This window comes from Rattus norvegicus, chromosome 2 (genome assembly GCF_021556685.1).
Source record: "Rattus norvegicus strain SHRSP/BbbUtx chromosome 2, alternate assembly SHRSP_T2T, whole genome shotgun sequence".
In the NCBI taxonomy this organism is placed as follows: domain Eukaryota; kingdom Metazoa; phylum Chordata; class Mammalia; order Rodentia; family Muridae; genus Rattus; species Rattus norvegicus.
Window position 1 is genome coordinate 27717501 of NC_141535.1, and position 26548 is coordinate 27744048.

Genomic DNA, 26548 nt, shown 5'->3' on the forward strand with positions numbered 1-26548 from the left:
GCTTAACTAGTTCCAGTAATAATTGCCCTTTGCACATGTACTGTAGAAGTGGATCTAGTTTGGAAAGCGTTTACCTGACTGCTGTTGAAAGCTCTGATTTATGCACGCAAGGAGGCCCTAGATCGGTGTGAGTTGAAGAAACAAATTACAGTAGCAGATTTATTACTTAAAGTCGAATTATGGACCAAATCATACATGCAGCTATTTGAATGGAAAAATTGAAGAGCTGCTTAAAATGTTTAGAAAGAGTAAAAATTGTCTTAAAGTGTTTTTATGAACAAACTCTTAGAACAACGTGGCACTTTAATCTCCTTAGATATTCACTGTAGTAACTTGCTTTTATAATTACTGGTGTTGTCTGCTGTTTAAATTTTCTATGTCTTTCCAGAGTATTTAAGATAGGAAACGTATTATCGCGGTGTCTTTAGAGTGAGTGCCTCCGTATTACTGTGGCATATGAAGTGAGTGAGTGGCTTCAGTAGCAGAGGCATGGCAGCTAAAGGTCATTTTCAGTGCCAAGAGAATCAAGTTTCATAAAGTAGTCCACATGTGTTTTTTAAAGGCAGTTTCAATTTTCTTTTTAAAAGAATTCTAAGTAAAAAGGAAAAGTTATTTTCCTAGGTTAAATTTGATAGTTGGGAAGTTGAAAATACATTATCTCGTGGCACTGGAGCTAGACGGGGCATTTTGGATGGTAGAAATGCTGCTCTCTCTTCCTGCGGTTTTGTGCCCTTTTGGAGGCTCAGACTGTGGACATTTGCTGATGGAGGCTGGGCGAGCTGGGAGTGATGGGTTTCACATGCTCACTCTTCTCCTGCAACACTTTGGTCAAGGTCCCAGTTTTAAAGCAGTTATTTAAATAACATTTGGTATAGAAGCTGCCTCATTTTAAAATTGTGTTCTTTATAGATTTTTGTGGCCTAAGAACAGTGAAGTATTTATTACCATTCAGATGCTGCATCTGAGATGTCTAAGCTAAAGACATAAACTTGGAGTAGGGAAAAACCTGGGTTAGATTTTTATAAAACTTGAATTGTTGTTACATAATTTTTAATTAAATATTTTGTTGGTAGCACAGGGTAGATGTAAGGGATGGGATCGGTAGAGCACACTTATGATTTCGTATAGAAACTTACTAGTATTGTATTACTAGTATTCTGCTGTTTTTGCCACTGCATTACCATTTAGGAGATATATTCTTTAATTGACAGATATTTTACTGACTTACAGAAATTGGAGACTGAACATTTTTTATTTAATGTGGTATATAAGTACAATATAGGAATTTGAAAATAAAAATTTGTCAGTTTCTACATCAAAAACTTTATTATTTTCTTTGTTTAGGATCCTAATATGTTACCCAATGGAATCTGTCTCACTAGATCTTCCTAAGTATGTCAGAAAGAATTCTGTGTTCAGATTCTTGTGAGAAGGGCCGAAGTTGACAGCTTTTCATGTTTGCTGTAAGGTTGTGCCACTCTGTGTGAATGCTAAGAAGAGGCTAGAATAGGTAGAGTTTCCCACACTTGCTTGCACATGGAAAGTCTTCTTTTCATCATATCTGCTATTATCATTGAAAGAGTGATTTTTTTCTATAAAAGAGCTGAGGGGTAATAGAAATGTGGCTGTGTTTACATGTTCAGTCGAAGGAGTCTATCTGTACATATACAGGTTTGAGTCGTGGGCTATAGTTACTGTAGTTGTAGCCCCTATGTCTTTAACTCTCAGTGCTACAGATACTGAGTTTTTGGGTTAGACCACAGAAAGGGATATTCGTCATAGATGTGTGCTCATGGCAGACAGATCTTTGTGAATTCTAGGCCAGACTGGTCTACATACTGAGTTCCAGGCCAGTACAGAGAGCCTTGAAAGACCTGCCTGCCAAGTACCTCATCTGAAGTGAGTGAGGGCTATGTGGGACAGTTATGTGCACGAAGTGTAGTGTTCTCAAAGTCTGCTAAGCACACGGTGTGTGTGTGTGTGTGTGTGTGTGTGTGTGTGTGTGTGTGTGTGTGTGTGTGTGTGTGTTGTTCCTCTTTGTTAGACGACTTCGGACTTTGAATGCTGACACATGCTGTTCATGGTGTCCATGATGTGATTCCAGCTGTGACAGTGATGCCTTTAAAGGGTTCGTTGGCTAATGCAGAACAGTGGCATGTAAATGATTTACTTGGAATAATTCATGGAGTAAATGGGTAGTGGATTTAAACTAATGCACACACTTTGTGAATTAGATAGTATATTTAAGGTTGGGGCAAGAAAGACTTGGAGGATTTCACAGTCTGGGGATCACCAATTTTAGAGTAATTAAGAAAATTCAACTCTGGAATTTTTAGATCAGGCTTACTAGCTGCTATGAGGATAAAAAATGTGTGCGTTTATGAAAGACAGACAGACAGAAGGAGAGGGCGAGGAAGAGACTGAGGCTGGCGTGTGTGTGTGTGTGTGTGTGTGTGTGTGTGTGTCTGTCGCTCAGAAGGCAGCAGACCTGCTGACACAGAAGTTACAGGTGTTAGGACTGTGACTGCTGGGTGCTGGGAGAGAACTCAGGCCGGGAAGAGCAGGAGTGCTCTTTATCACTGACGTCTCAGAACCATAAGGGACAGTGTAGAGAATCCGTGAGCTGGTGTGTGCTGGTGTTTCTGAGTCACTCACCCTAAGACTGTAGTTTTGAAATATCGCATCGATTTTGGATTTTGCATGCATCATTTTAGCTGTTTACAAAATGTCTTGTCTAACTTACTTATTAAAATTAATTAAAGCATATATTCTACTGCAGCAGTTAATAGAACTTGAACCATCTCCAGTTTAATTGATTAATTAATGGGTACTGGAAGAAATAAGGTAACAAATGCCATCAAATTAAGCATTCATTTTCTTTCATTTAGGCTACACAAGAACAATGCATCGCTTCCATTTTTGAGAGCTGAGTAGCTGCTGTCAAGAATAGGACAAGTTGTCTCTGCACTGTCCTTGTAGTATTTCATTTTTAAGACATTAAAATTATTATTTTACTGAATTATTTTTACTTTTGGAACAGGTAAAAGACGTTAAAGATTTAAAAATCACTTCATTTACCCTAAACATGACAGTTTGATGGATACACAGTGCATCGTAATGCAATCCTGATTTTACATTTTCCAGCCACATGGCCTCACATTAGCTACTTCTCTTCTTTGACAGTGAAGATTCTCTTTCTCTGAGTGAAGCAGGTCAATTGCTGCCTACCTCTGCGGGATCATGAGTACACTTGTGACACCCCTCGAGGCACGGACCTTGCTGGTGTCAGGCACATCACCAGTCTTCAGGGCTTATGCTTTCCAGAGCAGAAGTCAACCAAATATGAGTGCTGTGCTAATGGGGTACACAGGCCATGGAGATTAGTGCGCTCTCCTGTCATCTGGGGCTAGTGAGAGGAGTGGTGGTGGAATGGTCCTAAAGATAGGAGCGTGTGAGTAGGGTTTCAAAGGTGAGGAGGAGGGCTGAAGAAGGAGAAGCAAGTGTTCCAGTTAGATAGGCCCTCCAGCCCTTTCTCATTGTCTGTCTGTGTCTAGTGCACTTTTGAGTTTCAAGAATATAGACTACTATTGAAAATTCTTTAATAATCTCAACATCTTTTTAAATTGTTATATTTAATTAATTTTTATATGTATATAAGTGTATTTGCATGGCAGAGGACAGCTTGGGGGTTGGGGGCAGATGGAGACACAAGTTCTCTTTTCCATCACGTGAGTTCCAGAGATTGAACTCAAATTCAGATTGCTAAACTTGGCAGCAAGCATCTTCACCCACTGAGCCATCTCGTTGTCTCTCAAGTTTTTAATTTGTTTGTATATTTATTGTGGTGATGGAGACTGAACCATGGCTACCTGCATGCAAGCCAGAGACCCTATCATTGAGCTGTCTTCCCCAGTCCTGACCCCGAAATTTTGATTTACTGTCATTTAAAGATTAGGAAAAATAGAATGTCTCACTTGGAGTTCTTTAATGACCATTAGAAAAAAAAATTAGTAGAGAATGACTCCAGATTTTAACTACATACACTGTATAGATGGTGTGCACTAGATCAGAAGATTCTGAGGTCTTGCTCAATCCAGTTGACATGGATTTGCCAGTGTAAGCTTCCCACCACCATAGTTATAAACGGTGGGTGTGGTTTCCTGGTGTCTGCTGTATAGCACCCTTAGGCAACCCAGCGCTATGAAACTCCATGGTGCTGACTCTGACTCTCCTGCCCTCCTCTTCTGACACCTTAACGCTGGGCACTCGGCAAGGTAAAAAGGAAAATGTGACTGAGATGAAAGATAGCATTCATTGTGGGTTTTTTTTTAATTATAAAATAGTCTTCCACAATTCAGAAAACTGAATTGCGTAGTTTGATCTTTACTTTCTTCGTTCATATTTACTTAAAATGCCAAGAAAAAAAGATGAGGTCTCTCAGTTATGAGTGTTTTGCTTTTGGACTGAACTGTTCCAGAATTAGCGGTATAGTCCCTAAGTGCATGCTGCAAAAGCCTTCAAAGTGGCAGCTGCCCCACCTCCAAGCCCCAGTCTGCAGCAGTGGTAAGATGCCCTGGCAGAAGCTATCAAAATGACATCTCCTCTGTCCACAGTGTACCTCCTGCCTCAGCCTACAGCTTTCATGACCTCCACTGCAGAAGCTGCCTCACAAGGGCTGTGCAGTGTGGCAGCTCCTCCTCTCCTGCTGCCCTAAGCAGCTCCACAAAGGGCTTCTCAGCAAAAGCTGGCTGCGGCCAGATGGAACTTCCCACCCTAACCAGTGGGCTTGAAAAGGCATGGAAAGGGAGAAGAAAAAAAAAAAGCCACCAATCCTGGAGCAAGAAAACTTACCAGGGGCTGGGGATTTAGCTCAGTGGTAGAGCGCTTACCTAGGAAGTGCAAGGCCCTGGGTTCGGTCCCCAGCTCCGAAAAAAAGAACCAAAAAAAAAAGAAAATTTACCAATCTCTGAGCCTTCCTCAAAAACCTAACAATCCCTGAGCTCCCCAAGCTTAGGACTTGAAATCTACCTCACCAGTCCTCAATCTGGAAAGCTCCACCCCTAAGAAAATCCTTACATAAGCCCCGCCCTTTGCCCAGTTCCCTGCTGTCTGTTAGCTCCCAGAGCAGCGGGCAGCCTCCCTAGACTCATCCCTTCATACCCTGGACCCTCCCTCCAATAACTCTCCTTCTTGGATTTTCTGCCTGGCCTGACTCTCATCAGAAGGAGCTGAGACGAGAAGTGAAGGAGGAGCAGGGTTTAGGCTCCTCAGCTCCTCAGCTCAGCTGGGGAGACCCTCCTGGAAGTTGCAAGGCCTCTGCTGAGTGGCTTCCTCTAGGGTCTGTGTGGTTCCCAAGCTCCTGTGTCTCAGGATACCCTTCCTTTGGGACACTGTCCCATCTCAGAGCTATGTGGTTGGTTTCTGGGCTTGTGAGTCCCAGGACATCTTTCCATCTGAGCAGAAACAAGAACATGTTCTTTGTCCTGTGGAGTCATGTCAGTACAGGTGTTGTTAGCTCAAATGACAAGAAGATCAAAGTTTACATGGCTTAAGATGTAGAATTATTAATTATAATAAATCTGCAGATAGAGTTCTTGGAAAGACTTCAGTGACATCAACAAGAACTAGAATTACCTGATACTCCAGAATGGCCTGTCCTTTAAAATCAATTTTCTCATGACCCCACAGACCTTCTGGCACATGGCATACAGGACAGATCCATTCTATCAACAGAGAGGGTGAGGACATAACTTCCTAGGGGGAATCATAACCAAGATTGGTTTCTCTTATTGAGAGCTAGCAGCACTAGTCATAATTAAGCACACTTAGGCATGAGTTTGTTGTATGTTCAGAGGTTTGAGAATCGTAGTAAATGTGTATTTGTAGTGGCTAAGTGATGGGTAAGACATTTAAAATAAAACTTTCCTGATACATAGTATCTGTGAGAATTTGGATAAACCTCTGAAGCTCTGTGAGTTTTAATTTCCCCTTTACTGCAAATGGAAGAGTAGCAGAACCTATTCGTGTCACGTTTGTAGGATATGCTGTCATAACTGCACCATTGGAAAGAGCACACAGCTGAGGTTGGTTTATGGCAGTGGGGATGTTGAGAGACTGTAGGGCCAGGGAGATAGCTGGGACAGCAACGTGTGAGCATGGGGACTTGAGCTCAAGCCCAGAAACCACAAAGAAATGCCAAGTTCTTGTACTCCAAGGACATGGAGAAAGGTGGACCCTTGATATGCACTGGCTGGCCTACCTGGTGAATTCCATGGGCCAAGGTAGAGGGCATCAGAGGAACAGTACCCAAGGTTGTCCTACGTCCTCTATGAGTATACTCATATATACCTTGCATACAAATATACAAAATTATAGAAAACCGTCTGTAAAATGGGTAGAAACAGAACTAAAGTTCTAGTATTTAAATGTAATACAGTATCAAAATATTTGTCATTAAGACCTCAATGGGTGTCACAGGAGAAATCTGAAAAGTAGTTTTTTCTTCAGAAAAAGGAGAGCTCTGTCAGTGGAAAAGAACCGTGACTGTCAGGAAATAGAGTTACACTAGAGATTTCAAATCTAGGACCTACACATAGGAAATTGGCTACATGGCTTGAAATTTTTACAAAATAATTTTAAGTATTGTTATACTTTAGGTTTCATTAGCTGACCAGGGCTCATTCTTGCCAACACCTGTCATGATTTTTATGAGAAAGATTTGGTAGATATCTGTTGTAGTCAGGGTTTTACTGCTGTGAACAGACACCATGACCAAGGCAACTCTTATAAGGACAACATTTAATTGGGGCTGGCTCACAGGTTCAGAGGTCCCGTCCATTATCATCCAGGCAGAAACACAGCATCATCCAGGCAGGCATGGTGCAGGAGGAGCTGAGAGTTCTACCTCTTCATCTGGAGGCTGCTAGTGGAAGACTGACTTCCAGGCAGCTAGGGTGAGGGTCTTAAAGCCCATGCCCACAGTGACACACCTACTTCAACAAAGCCAAACCTACTCCAACAAGGCCACACCTTCTAATAGGGCCTGTCCCTGGGCCAAGCATATTCAAACCACCACAGTGTCCTTGGTCGCTGAAAATGAGTCCGTGGGCCTTATTGCTTTAAATGTTGTTATTACAGGATTATATTCCCTCCATATAGAGCCTCTGTTGCCCAAGGGATCTTCCTTCCAAACGTAGGTTAGATGGAGTCTTCTTCATTGTTTCCTATTACACGTGATTGTTGCAGAGGATCATAGTTTATAATTATGTGATAGAAAACACATCACTTTATTGTACCAGTGTCTTCTGCCTTGATACTTACGTTCTCTGTTCTTTAAGACTTATTTTTATATGTATGTTATGTCTGCATGTGGGGCTAGTTCTGAGGAAACTAGAAGGGATGTTAGATCATCTGAATGGAGCTTAAATTACCAGCCATGTGGATCTGGAACTGAACTCGGGTTCTCTGGAAGAACAAGAAATAGTCTTGACCACTGACCCATCTCTTAGCCTCCGTTTTTCTTTCTTTCTTTCTTTCTTTTTTTTTTTTTTTTTTTTTTTTTTTTTTTTTTTTTTTTTGGTTCTTTTTTTCGGAGCTGGGGACCGAACCCAGGGCCTTGCGCTTCCTAGGCAAGCGCTCTGCCACTGAGCTAAATCTCCAACCCCAGCCTCCGTTTTTCTTTGTTGAGTCCATTCTTTTTAAGATGTTTCTCTAAGGGCTCACACTGAAGTTCTCACTTATACCAGTTGTCTTCTTGACCTACAGAACAGTCTTGTTGACCTGAATTGGTTTTCTCTGAGCTTATTTGCCTCTTGCGAAGCCCTTTCAGTAAAAATGCTGGCTTTCTGTACTTTCATTTTGTGTGTGAGTGCGTGTTCACAGGCGCACGTGTTTGCAGGCGCACGTGTTCACAGGCGCACGTGCGCAGGGAAGCCGGAAGTCAGCCTTGGGCATCAGGAGTTGTCATCACTGAGTGTTGATGGGGTCTCTCTCTGGAAACAAAACTCAGAAAGGAGGCTAGGACGGCTGCCCTTCCTCAAGCCCCAAGAGTCTGTGTGTCTGTCACCACACCAGGCTTTCAGGAGTGACACCTAAAGACGGGCCCACTTGATCCTTCAGCTTGTGTGGCAGGGGCTTTGCCAACTGAGCTTTCTGCCTTCACCCCACCCCACACTATTCTCAGTTCATTCCGGTTATACAGTGGGCCCTAAACTTACCTTTTTGTGTATGTTCTGGTCTCCTTCTTCTTTTAAGTTTTTTTTAGTGTAAGCTTTCACTAAAGCTTTTACTGTTTAAACGGTGAAATCTGATGTATTGTCTTTAAAGGAACTTACTAAATGTTGTACTAAAATAGGCCTAGATTGATTTAACATTTGAGTGTTGTTACTAATAATGAGTAACAAGAAGTTTGTCATATTAGTAAGGAAATCAAGTAACTGTTGGTTGACTAGAAAGACAGAATCTAATTTTACCTTGTGCAACCTACATTTTCGATGTTTTATAATAAGAAGATGTCACGTGCCTGTGTTAACTTTCGTTGTTGTGACTAAATGCCTAAAGAAGGAAGGCTTTCTTCTGGCTCAGAGTCTCAGGTCATGGTCAGATGCTTTCATTGGTTCAGAGCCTGTGGCAGCAGGATGAGCTTGAGCTTGGAGTGGGTGGGACCCAACCAATCCTGAAATGCCCTCACAGTCTTTTCTGTTGTCCTGTTTCAGCGCCCTGTCTTTTTTGTGGGGCTCATCTCTTTAGCTCTCTTACCTTCCTTTGCCCCAGCATTTGTGGCCAGACTGCAACTTTTCAGTACCCTGTGCTCTACTGTTAGTCTCAGTTCTCAGTATAAATCTGACGAAAGCAGCAAATCATCCAGATGCCCTATGCCCTGCATTGATCGCACTTCCCTTCAGGTCCTTAGACATCACCCTTGGCTCATTCTCCCTTCCCCCAGGTTGAAGTCATACACAAAATGGAGCAGAGTTTGCTACAGTGAGACAGGAATGGCTCCAGTCTGGTTTGTTAGATTTCAGAAGGCAGAAAGAGATCAGAATCTAACCTCAACAGATGAGTCTGTATTTCAAACAGTGAAGGCCAGACTCTCTCCCTCAGGAATGGAGGTTCTTCATGGGGGAAAGGCTGGCTGGGACCCTTTATAGGGACAGGTGAGGGGACTTGGAAATGAGGAAGTTTGTACACTTGTAAGGGGCCTGTAGTCTCTTCTTGGAATTGTTTGCTTAGGCAAGACAGACCATTCTAGGGGACAGAGTCTCCCAGGAAACATTCCTTTCTGGGCTGTGGTTGACAGTTGAGCAGGGCAGTTGTAATCTAGGAATCCTTCCTGTTTCTGCAGCCCATGCAGTCTATCACAGTTCCTGAGAGAGTCCTTGTTCCCAACTGAAGTCTCTAAGTCTGCTCTTCACTGGACTTGTGCCTGTTGGTAGCCTGGTCTGCAAGCTCTTTTAGAATCACCCAGTGAGATCTACCAGTTACAGCACTTGAAGCTTCTGCAAACTTCCCACAAGGGAGTATAGAGGCTTCTGAATCACATTGCTAGGCAGCCACAATGGCACTTGCTCACTCTTGCACTCTCCCCACTGTGTGTGTGTGTGTGTGTGTGTGTGTGTGTGTGTGTGTGTCTGTGTGTGTGTCTGTGTGTGTGTCTGTGTGTGTGTCTGTGTGTGTGTCTGTGTGTCTGTGTCTGTGTCTGTATCTGTCTGTTTGTGTGCATGCATGTGATGTGTGCCTGTATGTGTGGAACCAGGTTTTATCTTCAAAGTGATACTAGAATGATCAAATTCCATAGGCGCCATCAGAGTATAGCTCCACGGATAGATGAAAAACCTCATGATCTAATCCCCTCCTCAAACCCCCTGAACTGGCAGCAGCCAGACCTTTTAACAAACATACTTTTAGGGGAGCAATGTAGAATGAGACCAGAACATGGGCACACAGTATATGGGGAGGGGATTTCATTGTACTGTTACATATGATGTAATAATGACCTCAATACCCAGGATTTAATGCCTCTTAGGCTGTTACGTTTGTCCTGTATAATGCTTTGTAGCTACTAACAGCTGTGTTTTCAGCATCGTGTAACTTGTCATTCATTCATTCATTCATTGATACTGTTACATGGGACTGTTTCTGTTGTGTTCACTTTGTGTATACTAGAATTATAGGTTCCCGCTAGGTGGATGATTCTTTTTCCCCCCCTTTTCTAGGGCAGTAATTTTTCTGTCCAGTAACTTTTTCCTGAGCATTTGTTTGTCATATGTTGCAAATGGGTAGGTGTCCCTAATTTTTTTTGGTGCTGCTCCTGCCATTCTCCATAGACAAACACAGTATAATGGGGTAAGAGGGATTCAAGTCAAATGTTTGCAGGGGAAGCATGGTGTACCTCTCTGAGAAGCTACTGGTGTGCTCTCCTTTCTCCATACTGTCTCACTTTCCTACTCCAGAATTGCTTTGTTTCTATGATTTGAAAATGTTAAAAGGCAAATGTATTCATGTTCTTAAAGCATATTTCTTAAACATTCCGATTACAGTGAGCAACTATAACATCAGTCTAACATTTTCATAGTTCTTAACTTTGTTTGGCCCTGGCCAGAGATTGCTACCTTGATTATATCTTTGACTTACAGGATTTTATAGAATGTTCTGATCTCTGGTAGCCTATCCAGCTCACTGTGGTTTAAATCTGAGGTGGCCCTCAAAGACGTATGCACCTGGGGGCTTTGTTGCCATCCTAAGATCTCTGGCTTAATCAACAGATCAATCCCTGGTGGGTTTGTAATATGAAAGGTTAGGCTGAGAGTGAGGGGATGCTCTGGCAAAATAAACCTTGTCCTTGGCCCCTTTCTACCTCTACTTCCTGACTACCCTGAGTTAAGCAGTTCCACCCCATTGTGTTTTGCCTTACTTATCACAGGCCCAGAAACAGTGAATGTGGACTCAGACATGAGCCAAAGTAGACTCCTTTACATTGTTTCTCTTTCATAACTGTCATGGAGATGGGAGGACAGACTGCTAATGACCGACTACTTTTTTAGAGGAGTTTAGCAACCAGAAATATTTGGAAACACTCTGCCTTGTTGGTAATGTGCTGAATTCTGAGTACAAATGAACAATAGTAGTCACATGATAATTAAAACAGCGACTCTGTGACAATGGTGGTTTATAAGATGCCACAGCATGGAAATCCAAAATTTGCAGAAGCCAACTTACACAAGAAAAGTTTAATGGGGCTCAAATTTCAGAGTGTCATAGAAAAATGTGACAACATACGTGGTGATGGAGTCTTAGCTGAGAGCTTAAGTCCTGATCTAGGAGCTCAAGACAAGAAAGCTCCCCAGAAATGCTTGGGCTTCTGAAACCTCAAAACCTATCCCAGTGACAAACCTCCCCCAGCAAGGCCACATCTCCTAGTCCTTCCTAAACTGTCCACCAATGGATGACCAAGCCTTCAAAGATATCGAGGCTGTGAGGGACATTCTCATTCAAACCTCTACAGCCGTGTGTGTGAAAGTAGAAGTGTATATGACGTGGGGCAGTTCATAACGTACGACTCGTCTGAAAGAGAAGTTCGTGCTTAGTTCCAGCCAGTAGTGAGAGCGTGCCCCTCCTGTTTCCAATGAGACCGCGGAGAAAAACTAGAAATCCAGACCTAACTCAGCTGCTTCTTGCAGTGCTAGCCCTCAAATCTAGGGCCTCACCCTTGCTAGGCAAGACCTGCACACCAACTAGAACCCCAACTCTTAAATGCTGGGGTAGTTTATTCAACTGTTAAGTTTTCCCAACTTTTTAATGTATACAGAAACTTCTCTGTCCCAGTATTTCTTTTAAAAAAAAAAAAAACAAAACTGTTTAAAGGGACCTTTTAAGACCATTATCTATAGTGCTTTTGTGGTACTTATATTCAAAATTATAATCTTAATGGAAAGCAGTTTTAATTTATTTCTTTTATATTTTATGGTTATTACTTCCTTGTTCTATTTAAAATTTATGACCTCTTTTTTCATTAATTGTTGTTAATTGTGTGTGTGTGTGTGTGTGTGTGTGCACGCGCGCGTGTGTGTGTGACTGATTTTTCAACTCTCAGCATTTCTTAGTTACCTGTTGCGAATGATACTTTTATTTCCTCAGATGGGGGGATGAGATGAGAGCCATACCCAAATTTGACAATACACAGCTTGGACTGAGCCCAGAGCATTTCTTTCTTTGTTCTAACTATCCCTAGGCATAGGCTCAGAAGCTTCTAGCCTCCATGCAGTCTAATCTTCCAAACTGATTGATTCAATCCAGCTTCTCTTGGCTTCTGACTGAATTACTCTGTAATCATACATAACCTCATACCAACTTTGGCAGTCTATTCTAATCTTCTGGCTCCTTCTTGTTCTGGCTCTCCTCTCTCTTCCCTGTGTCTAGCTTGTTCCCTCTCTGCAGCCTGTCCTGGTAAAACTGCCTCCTCTCTAGGCACTGCTCTCTTAAGTAGCTTTTCTTTTCTCTGTGCTCGGAAGAGTTGGGCATATTCTATTCTGTCAAATCTTTCTCTGATTCATCACTTTGTCTGCCTCTCAATTAGACATCACTTTTAAATGTGGTTGCTTCCTTCTACAAACTAACTTTACCTTCATTGTTTGGGTACTTACGGTGTGTACTAAGGGTGTGTCTATTCCAGCTAGAGAGATTAAAGCTGTGTGCTAAGGGCTGAGCCTCACCACAACTAGAAACAGATTTTTTTTTTCCAGTAAGTAACACTCAGGGTTCACCGTGTAACATATATCCTGCAACATAATTTTACTAACTAGAACCAAATAATCAAATATATGGGGGGAGATTCTCATTTAAACCACCACACTGGGGCTGGGAGAGATGGCTCAGTGGTTAAGAGCACTAACTGCTCTTCCAGAGGTCCAGAGTTCAAATCCCAGCAACCACATGGTGGCTCACAACCATCTGTGATGAGATCTGATGCCCTCTTCTGGTGTGTCTGAAGACAGTGACAGTGTACTCATATAAATAAAATAAATAAATAAAATATTTAAACCACCACACTGTACATACATACTATCTTATAGGAATGTTAATGTTATTGAACTTTGCTTGTCTTCCTTGTTAGGGTTTTTACTGCTGTGATTTAAAAAAACAAAACAAAACAAAAACAAAAAACAAAACAAACAAACAAAAAAAAACACAACCAAAGCAACTCAAGGAAAGGATTTAACCTTATATGTCCCAGCTGACCACAGTCCATCATGAAAGGAAGTAAGAGCAGGAACTGAAGTAGACACTATGGCAGAGTGCTGCTTACTGGTTTACTCCTCATGGCTTGCTCAACCTGGTTTCTTATAGAACCCAGGACCAGCAGCCCTGGAGTAGCTCCACTCAGAGTGAGCTGGGCCTTCCCCTATCAGTCACTCACTAAAAAATATCCTATAGGTTTGCCCACCACATTTTCTGAATTGAGATTCCCTCCTCTTAGATGACTCTAGCCTGTGCCACGTTGACAGAAAAAAACTACCCAACACCTCTATTCTAAACTTAAATTAACAAGAAATAAGAGAGACTGCATTTTTATTTTGCAGGCTTCCTTATTACCAGAATCTACCTGATCTCTACCTTTTCTTGCTTGAACATTATTTATACAGGTTTGTTTCCACTAATGGTGATAGAACTACCTTTAAATTACCTATTCATAAGGAGAGTCTGGCATGAAAAAAATAAGTTCCCAGTAAGTAGTAAGCAGGGGTTTTGTTGAAAATAATCTAGTCTTTCTTTGAGATTTGGTATGAGGATACTCATTTCCCCGCTACTGTATTCTTTTTTTTTTCTTTCTTTTCTTTTTTTTTTTTTTAAGATTTATTCATTTATTTTATGCCTGACTATACTGTAGCTGTCTTCAGATACACCAGAAGAGGGCATCAGATCCCTTTACAGATGGTTGTGAGCCACCATGTGGTTGCTGGGAATTGAACTAAGGACCTCTGGAAGAGTAGTCGGTGCTCTTAACTGCTGAGCCATTTCTCCAGCCCCGTCACTGGTCCGCTACTGTATTCTTTAAAGACATGTGTACAAAGTTTTGGAAAACATATTGTCTTAGTTTGGTTTTATTGCTGTGATGAGACACCGTGATCAATGCAATTTTTTTTTAAAGGACAACATTTAATTGGGGCTGGCTTACAGTTTCAGAGGTTCAGTCCATTATCATCATAGCAGGAAGCATGGCAGCATCCAGGAAGCTGTGGTACTGGAGCAGCTGAGAGCTCTACATCTTCTTCAAAGGCAAATAGAAGACTGGCTCCCGCATGGTTAGGAAGAGGGTCTGGAAGCCCATGCCTACAGTGGCACACTTCCTCCAACAAGGCCACACCTCCAAATAGTGCCACTCCCTGGGCCACGCATATTCAAACTACCAAACATATAAATTTTAAAAAGCACACAGAAATGTTAGCTCTTTCCCAGTACTTTGACATTGCAGGTGCAAGAGGGGGTTTCTCTTCTTAATGTGTGAGCAGAGGCAGCCTCCCTCCTTGCGTCTTTCCCAGTAAACCTCATGTGTTATAGCTCAGATAGAAAGCTATCCTGGCAGTTAGAAGCCAAGGAAAACCACAGAGTCACATCCCTCAGTAAACCTCACACAAAAGAGGTTTTAGGAGGGGAAAAACCAGGGAACCCTGGGGCAGGGCCTGGCCACTAGTGTTCCTCAGGCTGGAGTCTGGCCCCTTAGCCTCAGTGGCAGCTGGGGTTGGGGCGTGGGGCCTGTCACTCAGGGAGTGGAGCTTACAATGGGAATCTCTGCTGTCTGACTGAAATTGGTGAGAATAACCAACATCTACTGTGTGACTGTGATCTTCCGTGGCTCCCCAGTCAGGATGCCTTCCCCTCAAAGCTGTAAGCACACTTTACCCAGTAGAGGACTTGGAGCACAAGGCTCATTCTTATATCTGAGGTGTAAGAAGCTGCCTCCCTCTTGCCTGCCCATATTAACTACCATTTTAAATATGCTTTCATTTACACAGTTTCTCTGTCATCCTTTAGAGAAAAAATTTAATTCTCTGAAACATTTTCGGTTTGTTTATAGACTGGTCAAAGAAAAAGTGATGTATGAAAAAGAAGCAAAGCAGCAAGAAGAAAAGATTGAGAAAATGAAGGCTGAAGATGGTGAGAACTATGCCATTAAGAAGCAGGTAAAACCACCACTTACTGAGAACTGGGGTAACTCATGTAGTCTTTCCCGTCTGCCTCCTCAAAGGTGACGCTGTGCACTGTGGGAACTGGCATTTAAAAGTAAGGAAATCGCTGTGCTCGGGCTTCTCTGTAATCTTGGCAGTCAGAAAGCTGAGGCAGGAGGATTGCTGCAAGTTAGAAGCCAGCCTATGGACTAGTGAAGTCCCATCACACAAACACAGAGAAGCCCCAGCAAAACAGAAATAAAGCTCAACAAAGGTAGGACACTGACACAGGTGAAGTGGCCACAGCAGGTCGCAGCGCTCACGTGTTAGACACAAGCGCCCATGGTCACTCTCAACCAGGAAACTACAGCTCCTCCAGTTCTAAGTACTGAACATAAAACTTGGATAGCATAGTAATACAGTTACATGCAAACTTTAAAATAGCTTCCCAAACTGACATGAAGACCACTAAAATAAAGTCTATGTTGTATTCCTTTTCATGGTAGTAAGGAAGCAGAAGGAGACCAACTCTTCATCCGTAGTGAAGGGATAATGAAGTGCACTGTACGAACACTGGGGTAGAACTCATTGTAAGTTAAGATGAAGTCTTGAAATGTGCAGAAAATGGGTGGAGCTGGCTGGTTTGGAGAGCTTGTGTGAGTCTCGAGGAGTGGGGTCCTTACTCTTGAGTCGCTGGTGTTGTGGTCGCCCCCAGGTGTCCTTGTTCTCCAGTGACTGCAGGAGCTTTTGGTGCTTTCTGCTCCTCACTTGGTCTTGCTCGAAGTGTCTGCACTTTTTTTAAAATCTACTTTTATTGCCTCTTTTCTGTATTTTCCTATTTGTAATTTTATCAATTTGTATCTCATTTCCTTTGATTGTTTTGAGTTCCTTTCCTTACCTTTTTTCTGTTGGTTTGTTGTTTTGATTGGGGGCAGGGGTACTGTTTGCTTGGTTTTGTTCTTTTAACAGGAACTCTCTGTAGCCCTGGCTGTCCTGGAATTCCCTAATTAGACCAGCCTGGCCCCCTGCCTCTGCCTGGATGTGTTGCTATTTAAGGGTTGGTTCTTTTTCTGTATTTTTGAGGTGAGAACACTTACTCTTGCTGATGTCAACATTCAGTGCTGTGGATGTCCCTCTCCCCATTAGTTTAGGTCTGGCTGCATTTGTGGCCTCAGCCTCCCAAGTGCTAGTGTGCCTTGCCTCCACTGCCCTACTGAGGGTTCCCTCACACTTAGACAGTGTGCTGAGTGTGACTGTGGGGTTGGGATTTTTGTTTGTTTTCACTGTAGTGTGATCTAGGATGTGCTCTGCTGTGTGCCCCAGGGCTGGAGTGGACTTGCATTCATAGTGTGTTCTGATCCTGGCTGATAGCGTCCTGTGCTGGTGTCTGGTTCTTTCCTAACTTTGCTCTTTTTTGTCTAATATGCCTATAAACTGTTGAGTGTTTTAAGTATGGAAATCCCCATCTATTTATTTGGATTTGTTTATCTGTTCAGTTCATATACAGAGTCATGTTGCCTTGCCATGCTTATAGTGGTATGATAATATGACATCCGTTTACCCCTGACAGCATTTCTTGATCTGCAGCAGTCAATGTTGCAGGACTCTCCACTGTACAGTGTTAATGTCCTCACCGCTGCTGTTGTTTTTAATGTTTCCACATCTGTCTCCATCATGACTTCTCTGTTTGTTTACATGTGAAGTGACTGTCTTATAAGAGTGACTGTCTTATAATATCAGATACATTAGTCTGACCGTGTTCTACACGGTATGTGTGCCCATGCTCTACACAGTACATGTGCACCATTTACATCTCATGCACTTGCTGGCCTGTAGAGTCTACACAACCCTTCCTTTTCCCGCAGTGGATTCAGAAGTAAGACAAACACAAGTCTAATGGATCCCTACTCCCCATGTGAGTATGTTAACATCCTGCCACCATTTAAAGGAGAAGACTAGCTAATGTTGCAGTCATTTCTAGAGTTTCGTCTGACAAACAAGTATAACTGTCATTGGCTTCAGAGACAGCTGACATATCCTACAGGTTGTTACAGATTATAGGTCTCAGCCAACCCTGGTTTCAAGCTCTACTCCACTAAAGAAGCTGAAAACCTTATCCTAATCAGTTACCAGCTTAATATTGCCACATTGTTTCACAGAATTATTCCTGTCACAGAGATTTCCTATCAATTGGACTGTGTCCTTTTCAGTTTTTATGTTTGGGTGTAAAAGAAATCGATGAGCTTCTAGGTTCTGCAATCTTTAGATTGTTATAAGCTAATAAAGCTTGCCTAGTCTTCCCCAGCTTCCATTTTACTAGAATAACTACCAAAAAAATGTATCGTTTGTTTTAACATGAATTTTGTATCAGTGAGGATAGTACTCTATGGTGTCCCCTAAGGTTCCTTATGGGTCCCAGTGTACACCAAGACCCTGATTTTTCCCTTAGATGAAACGTAGTGAGCATTAGAGTAAACCTTGTTTTCAGGTATTCTAAAGAAAGGTACCATTCATTTGAATGACTACTTTCCAAGGAAGATACTGTAGCTAAATTTGGGTATTTGGGGACGTCTTCTTTGTGTGGTCATGACTCAGATGTTGTTGTTCTTGGCAGATGAAGTCCCAGAAATTGGACATTGAGTTTCACTCCTGGTCAAGAAACTATTCCAAAAGAATGCTGGGAAAAAGAAAATCAGTTTTCTTTAATGGACTGATTCTTGGTATGTTAGCCACAGTTCAGGGCAGGCTGTAGTGCTCCAGGCTCCGTGCTCAGGAATAGTTGGCTGACACAAATTGGACTCCATGGTTTTTAGTGGTCTTTTTGTTGTTGTTTGTTTGTTTGTTTGTTTTTTAAAAAGAACAGAGTTTGGCTGGGTAGCAATTTGGGAAGGCCCTGGGAACACTTGAGGGGCAAGATTGAATAGGGTAGTGTACTGTAGACACTTCAAGAGGAGGGAGGGACAGAGGGAGGGAGGAAGAGAGAGAGAGAGAGAGAGAGACAGAGAGAGAGACAGAGAGACAGATAGACAGAGACAGATGGCAGGTGTTCAGTGCCGCCTACTGTAGGTTAAATCTTCAGATGTGGAACCTGTGGGTGTGGGGGTTGGGGTAGTGAATAGAGAGGAAACTTAGTAATAATCTGGGTGGAATACAAGAGAGAGCTCCACCTTGCTAGACTAATGGAAGATCTTACTCTCTACTAATATGGAGAGATAATAAAGAGTAGACGTTATGTGGGTAGTGCTGCTTAAGTTCATTTCAGTAACATTAAAGCCTGGGACACAATTGTAAATGCACGTTTTGACTTGTCATGAGTTTGACCCGAGTCTTTTTCATCGTCTTTAATTCCTGTAAGCTGTTCTGCAGGCGTTCCACAGGAGGGGAAATCTACAATATTCCTGCTGCCAGTTTTCCACACATTAGCAAAACTAGTTTAGTGCCATTGCCTAGATGTCCTTTACTTGAGAGTAAAGTCATGCTCCTATGTTTGAGATTTTAACCAGTGCCTTATTAATACAGGAGTTCTAAGTTCAGCCTTGCTTTTTGATCCAAGAAAATAGACGTGGATAGAGAATCCAAACGTTGTAATGGGTTTATTACAATATGAGCTATGATAGACTGTCAACCAAAAAGCATGGCAATTCTGGGTCCCACTAAAGTGTCCATTATTTCAGCATCATTGCCATTAAAGTGTGTGTATTGTTTTATTCGAAATCTCGGTTAATTTTGTACCCATTTCTCTGAAAGCCATTGATTATTATGATATCTATCTCTGAGAATAATGAAGGAAATGAAGTCCGGTATCTTGACTGACTAGTAACTGAGTTTCCTCATTTTCTTTTGTGTTTTGATAGACAATGTAGCTCTGAGTGGTAGATTTTACATCCAGAAACATCCTTTAGAGTAAGGGTGTCCCTGTGGTTAATTCTCTGTGTTTATCTTCAGAAGGAATAGGCAAGAAGTTCAGATTCAGAGGGTGCTGCATTGGTAATTCGGCTCAAACCGCTTGGGGAGAATAATCTTTTTCCTAAAATGAAGCACAAGGATAAGTAATAACTTTTTATGCATGATAAGCAGCAAAATATGAACCTGCTGGTCTTTGCTTTTCGTGTTTCTTTACCTCTGTCTTTCAGTGAGTCCCTCCTGCAGTGTGCACACGATGTGATCAATAACTCAATAACTTCTCTCATGCAGTAATTATCTCCCTGTGATATTATCTGAACACTGTTTTCCTTTATTACCCAAAGATGCAGGAGATATTTATATGACCAGCTGATCCCATTTTAGATAAAGGTGCTTTGTGACAGCAGGAGAATCGTTTACTTTAAATAGCCTTTCAAAATAAGAGCTGAATGAAGAGCTTTGCCAGTTAATTGCCATTTACCATGAGAAAGGTGATTACCAAAAGGAAGAAAAGTGCAAAACTTTTGTGAAGTTCTGCTGCTTAGAACTTGTACTTTGCAGAATTACAGTCTGATAAACCCAATTTAAATTACAGCATTGCATCTTTTAACATAACTGTACTTTCCATTTCCTCTGCATCATTAGTCATATGCCAATGTATAATAAATACACATTAGTCCTGTCATCCAACGAGTCTCACAAGTGTTCTCATTGCAGGCAGAGATCCTGCAAGAGTCCCGGATGATGATCCCAGACTGCCAGCGCCGGTTAGAGGCTGCTTACACTGATCTCCGGCAGATACTAGTAAGTAAAGACTTCTCTGTCTTATATTTAAAATTTCTACAACCTAATACATGGAAAACCAAAAATTTCAAATTTAACACTGGAGAAATGTATTTATTCGTGCTGTGTCTTAGTTTTCTCTCCTACTGTATAGTAAAATACTCTTGGCAGGAAAGCAGCTTAGGAAGGAAAGGTTCACTTTAGCTCAGAGTTCCAGATCAGTGTGTCATAGCAGGAAGTCACAGTGACTTGAGAACTGGCTACATACATCTGTAGTGAGGAACGGATGCAGTGAGCGCACGTGTGCTTGTCTCCTCTGCTTAGGGGATGGCCCAGCCCATGGCTAAGATGGGTCTTCCCACATCAGTTACATAATCAGAATAATCTCCCACTGACACTCAGAGACAGACGAGCATTAATCAGTACAGCCCCTCACTGGTGTGCCTGGGGCTTGCCTCCGAGGTATCAAATTGACAGTCAGTTTAACCATCATACCCGCTGTCCCAGCGTGCTTTTAAATGTGTAAAGGGTTTAGCTTACGTTTGACATGACTCCACTAATGTTCTTCACTGTCTCCTTTGCTCTACTTACTTATTTAAATGCCTGAGCCACAATAGTAGGTACCAGTTCTGAGCAGCAGCAGTATATTTGGTTTGTGTGCCTGTGTGTATGTGTGCGTGTGTGTATGTATGTATATGTATATGTGTGTATGTATGTGTATGTATGTGTGTATGTGTGTACGAGTGTGTATATATGTGTATGTATATGTGTATATCTGTGTGTATATGTGTGTATTTGTGTGTGTCTGTGTGTGTGTGCGTGTGTGTGCATGTACTTTTTTTTGACAAATAACAGTGAGCCAACTGTCCAAAATTTGATTCAATCCAATGTCTCAGATTGATTGACCCTCATTAAAAAGACCTGGAATTGTTTAAGATTCAAACCTGAATAAACTTGAGAGAAAGGGAGGCCAGAGGTAATGGAGGCCGAGCTCTCAGGAAGGCACCGAGGTGGACGGCGCTGTTGCCCTCCTGGTACAGCACACAGTGCTTAGCTGACTTTGTGAGCGGATGGAAGCATAAATAAAAGCATCTTGTTTCTTTATAAACAGATGCACAGTGCGATTGTCCTAGTTCCACTCTCTGTTGCTTAAGGGACAAAGAACTTACTTGGCCTCAGTCGCAGTTCCAACCATCACTGCAGGAAGGCAGGCTGCAGAGAGCCGTGAGCTGGTGTTCCCCGTGAGTGTACGCCCTGACAGCTAGGGCCAACCATGCAGCCCTACTTCCTGCCTTCCTGACACAGACACATCGCTGTAAGCCCTACCCTTCCCGACCCCTTGTCCCCATGGCTGGAGATCATCTCCTAATGTAGAGTGCAGGCCACTTGTAGAAGTCCTTATTGTCTTTAAATTTTCCAATATTTTAAAAGTCTGGAATCTTGTAACTGAGTTCCTACAAAATCAAAAATTATTAGTTATTTTCAGCATAAGACAGTACAGAGTAAACATTCCTGTTTCAAATGGAAGAATTGTGGCAGAGCAAGAAATAAACAGATGGAACTCGGCAGAGAAACACCAAACCCTGCAGCTCTTTGTCCTGCATCTGGGGCTTGGGATGAAGTTGGCCGAGATCCAAAGACACAGGCAGCCCACACTCCTCATCCCTGCGTCCTACAGCAGGCAGCTTCTGTCTGCACTCCACACCCGCAGTGCTCCTTGAGGGGTACACTGCTCCTGGCTGCACTTCCTTCTGGGGCTCCACTGTGGCTAAAGCTTCCTTTACAGTTAGCCTCTCGGGGCTCTTAGCACAGGGGCTGCCTCCGTGCCACACTGCCTGGCCTCGGCTGCCCTCCCCGCACATCTTTCATGACTACAAAACAGATAACACAGGCACAGAAGCCGAGTTCTGAGGACACCTCAGGATCCGGCCTTCCCTGGGGACCACAGTGTATGTGCTTCTGCGGCTGCCCCTGGAGACACACTCCCCTGAGCAGCTGCTTTCCAGGCACAGGGAAGGCCTTAGGTTTTTCTCCTGTGCTCGAGATGGACCCTCCATGGCGGCTCTGCCTTCGGAGCATTTTCTCCCATGCAGCACAGACTCCTCTTGCTCTCTGCAGACAGATCGTCCATTGTCTTCTCTAACTCCCTCTGCTTCTCAGAACAGAGGCAGAATGAAGCCAGATTCTTGGCCAAAATATCACAGGAATGACCCCAGCCGAGTTCCTGAGAGCCCTTCTTCCCTCTCTAACTGTTGCTGGGCCTCCATTTCATATACCATTTCCTCCACATTCCTGTCCTCCACACCCCACTAGATCGCCAGGCAGCCTCTGCGTCCAGCATTTAGTGCATTTTCTAAACCAAACACTTCCCATTCTTCCTACAAAGCAGCTGCAGTGGCCTGCTTGGGTTCCTCACAGCAAGTGCCTGCTCTTAGTACCACTGTCGGCCTTAGTGCTGTGTCTTGTTGCTGTGATAAAATACTGAATAAAAGCAGCCAACCTGAGAGACAGAGCTTATATGGCTCACAACTCCAGGTGACGTCCATGGAGACACAGGAACTTGAAGCAGCTAGTCAGCATTCTGTCCTTAATTCAGGAGCATGGCGGGTGAGCTAGCGTCCCAGGCAATTCTAGACTGTGTCCAGGAGGCAGTCAGCACCAGCCGTCGCACAGCTGAGCGTGGTGACACACCTTTAATTCCAACTCTGGAGTCAGAGGCAGGTGGGTCTCTGAGTTCAAGGACAGCATAGAGTCCTGTCTCAAAAATAAATCGCCCCAGCTATCATGTCTGTTGCTGTGATTAAAAACAATCAAATAACCCTAACACAAAGCTGTGAATCCCAGCAGGTGAGCAAAATGCTACTACCATAGTTTTTGAGCCAGTTTGAAGCATGGCTTGTCATCTCACATGGACAAGGCCCCCGGCATTCCAGGACGTTACCTGTCCTTGGGCAAGTGGGGCTCACAGGTTAGAGGCATTTTGTTTAATAGGCCTCTTCAGCACAGTGATTAAAAGCTTAAAACATAACTTTAGCCTTTACAAAGCAACTTCAGGAAGAAAGGGTTTAATTTTATTGACAATTCCAGATTATACTTTATTATGGGGAAGTCAGGTTACTGGAACTTGAAGCAACTGGTAATGTCACATCCACTTAATAGTAGAAGGAAATAAATGCATACACGGTCACTTGCTTGGGCTCAGTTTCTCCACTCTTCTATAATTCAGGACCCCTAACCTAGACAATAGTGTTGCCCCAGTGCACTGGGTCTCACATCTCATATCCAGTGGAACAGAGGTCAGTGTGCTGTTAGAGATAAAATGGGTGTCATATTATCCTATCATCATTGGGGGTGTGGCCACCTGAGGCGGGAACTAGGAGTTGACCTCTGTTCCCCTGGAAGAGCAGCTTGTGCTTTTAATCCTCTCAGGCACCTCCCCAGGCCCCATCGTGAACCTCCCTCTACAGTGGGTTCCAATACAGCCAGGGCTACACAGAGAAACCCTGTCTCAAAGCAAACCAAACCAGAAAGAAGGAGAAAGAAAGACAGACAGGAAGGAAGGGAGGAAGGAAGGGAGGGAGGGAAGGGAAGGGAAGGAAAGGGAGGGAGGGAGGGAAGGGAAGGGAAGGGAAGGGAAGGGAAGGGAAGGGAAGGGAAGGGAAGGGAAGGGAAGGGAAGGGAAGGGAAGGGAAGGGAAGGGAGGGAGGAAGGAAGGACCACTCACTGTTAAAATGCTACATAGAAATACCATATTTATGTCTTAATAATTTCAATACTTTTTTCTCCTTAGGAGAAACAGCTGATAAGATGAAATAATACAATTTGTTTAAAATGTGTTTAGATAGTTATACTTGAGGTTAAATTAAACTATTACATCTTCTCAGTAAACTTCCATTTACTGAAAGAAGAATGTTGAAGTTGTTCAGGCCTAAGAAGTTGCTACCAGCGTCTGAGTTCAGCGCCTCGCATTACTGTTATGTTGAGCACACAGGTCACTCCTCTTTCTGTCATCGCTGTCTTCACCTTTTGTTGGCCGTGACTTCATCTAAACCTCAGGGCTGGACTGATGGGCCAGGTTCCATCCCAGCACCAGGGCAGCTCACAACAAACAGTGGCTTCAGTTCCAGGGGATCAGACGCCCTCCTCAGGCGTCCATGGGCAGCAGGCACCCATGGAGCACACAGACGCGCTTTCCAGCAAAGACTCCAGTCTGTGACAACACAGGCTTTCTCTAATTAATCTGTTGCTGTTATTTTTTTTTTTTGAAAGGTCAAGATTGTGTTGTCTTAATAACAAAATCAGCTTAGAACTGGATCACTTGGTGATCCAGTTCTTCTGACAACCTTCTCTTCTTGTCACCTCCCACTTTAAAATGCTTGTATCTCGCAGTAGCCAGCATCTTCTTAGATCTGCAGTTGGGCTCAACACAGTCCAGTCTCAGCACTGTCCTACGGCTGCATTCCCTGGGCAGACAAAGAATCCTTGCCCTTGTTCTGCGTCACCTCGTGGGATTGGTGCTTCCCACATTTCTTGCAGGATGTCTGGTGGGTCTTAGGAATGTTCACCATGCTTGCAGGAGCGCTGTCAGCTCAGAAAGGAAGTGCTATATTTTTTAATGAGAGTTTCATATATATTAGTGTGTACAAAAACTCAATTTTTAAATATCAGAAAATTAAAGGGGGCTCAGCAGTTAAGAGCACTGACTGCTCTTCCAGAGATCCTAAGTTCAGTTCCCAGCAACCACATGGTGGCTCACAACCATCTGTAATGGGATCTGATGCCCTCTTCTGGTGTGTCTGAAGACAGCAACAGTGCACTCATATGCATCAAATAAGTTAATAAAAAAAATCTTTAAATTAAAAAGAAAATTGAAGATGTTAATATTTTGTTTGGTGATAGTATGATATATCATTAATAAGCAGACAGCCCACTTTCTCATTTGATTGTATTTAACCTGTGTGACATCAGTGACAGCATTTGGCATTGGGAGTAATGGGAGTATTATTTTCTGATAGATGATTAGCAAATCCTTGTTTTTTACTTTTAATACATTGTAAATAATCTGTTTTGTATGATAATGCTGGACAAATAAGGATGAATTTTTTAATGTGTGATTTTTATTTACTTAGTCAGCACTAATAAATTTAGACAACTGTGTTGTTAATTATACCATGAAGATACAGAATATATACTAAACTAAGCGAGCCTCTCATTTCTTCCTATCCCAGGAAGAAACTGTCAGAGCGGCCCTGTACTTGGAAATCCTAGAGTCCTTCCTTTTCTCTGGCTCTCGAGTCGCTCACTGGTCTGTACTGTAAGCAGCAAGTGCTGAAATTCCTAAGGACAAACTTAATTTTGCTCGTTTTCATTTCAGGAGAGCGAAAAGGACTTGGAAGAAGCTGAGGAGTACAAAGAAGCCCGCATAGTGCTGGATTCTGTGAAGTTAGAGGCCTGACGTTTTTCTCTACGGCGTGATTTTTTGCATTAAATCCTGGGGTCCATTCTACAATTCGTCATTTTCGGCCACTGCTGTGTTTAATAATATGAAAACGTGGTTCTTTTTATGCAGTTGCATATATTTTTCTTTGCATAACTTAATGTGTCAAATAAATGAGTTCATCTAATAAAATTGTTTGTTTTATACTTTACCAAATTTTCAGTTGACCACTTAGTTAAATGTCATTAAATCAGGTGGTGTTGAAGTTTGTCTGAAGTGTAAATACTTCATAGTCGTAGGTTGAGTCTCACACTGGAGCAGGTCAGCTGGGAGCAGCAAGGGGAGGCTCCCTGTGAGAATCTTGTCCCTGCTGGGCAGAGACTCCCCACCCACTCCTCACCCATGCTGTGTAAGTGAGCCTGGAAAACTCCTTGACTCCCCAGAGTGAATGTTTATGGGTCCATGCCTGGGTTGTTGTCGGGTCCTTAGGATGAGGGCAGACTTTGTTATGTCCTCCTGGGAAGGAGTGTTAGCAACATGACGGCACACCCAGATGGGGAGTCTTTTTTTTTTACTTCCTGTCCATCTTTGATTTTGTACTTGTGATGAACGTGGAAGGCGGACATGTTCCTACCGAGCTGGGGTCCAGCTGGAGGTTTTGTTTTTTTTTTACCCTTTCTTCTGAGAGAGTATCTTGTTTTGTCTCTCAGGTTGCCTTGAGCTCACAATGTAGTACAGACACCTTGAACTTAAAATATCTTCCTACTCAGGGTCTTGAGTAGCCAGGGTCACAGACCATCAGGGTTACAGCCTTGATTGACTGGAAACAGTATCATATTTTGTTGCAAAGTGTTTTTTTCTGCAGGATAATAAACTCATTCCATTCGAGGGTATTTTCTCCCTCAAATGCATGACTCATTTAGTTTCTTACATGCCCGGAACATGTGTGTAAACTTCGATGCAGTGAGCAGAGCAGTATTAGCATGTAAAGTTGTTTTCTGCACTAGAGCAAAGGAAACAGTGCTGGAAAGTCGTAGGACAGTGTGGGTTGGTCTGGTTTTCAAGATTAGATGATCACTCGAAACTAGCAATTTTACCGAAACTCGGGACTGGAGGAGAGAAAACCTCCTTTCCTAGCATTTCTGAGGGCTCTCATTCATGCTTGGCTTCGGGGAGATCACCCTAGTAAGCCCTGTTTTCCCCAGTGATCCCAACAGGAGCTTCTGGTTGACCCTTTGATCCTTTACATTTCTGAGTAAGT

General features: G+C 42.9%; 1 protein-coding gene across 3 annotated transcripts in view; it reads left to right on the forward strand.

Annotated features, from left to right (window-relative positions):
* Positions 1–25479, forward strand: part of Tbca (tubulin folding cofactor A) — a 54155-nt gene extending 28676 nt beyond the window's left edge. Inside the window, exons 2-5 of one of the 3 annotated variants that reach the window (XR_015666994.1) lie at positions 15074–15179; positions 17779–17884; positions 19110–19871; positions 25225–25479. Coding sequence is in view for 2 of the 3 variants with exons in the window: in XM_087629537.1 (XP_087485663.1) it covers positions 15074–15179; positions 17779–17884; positions 19785–19855 (283 nt within the window). In the remaining variant the exon portion in view is untranslated. The remainder of the gene's footprint in view (positions 1–15073; positions 15180–17778; positions 17885–19109; positions 19872–25224) is intronic. The other 2 variants (XM_087629537.1, NM_001013245.3) reach the window with 2 other exon arrangements.
* The last annotated feature ends 1069 nt before the right edge of the window (positions 25480–26548 follow it).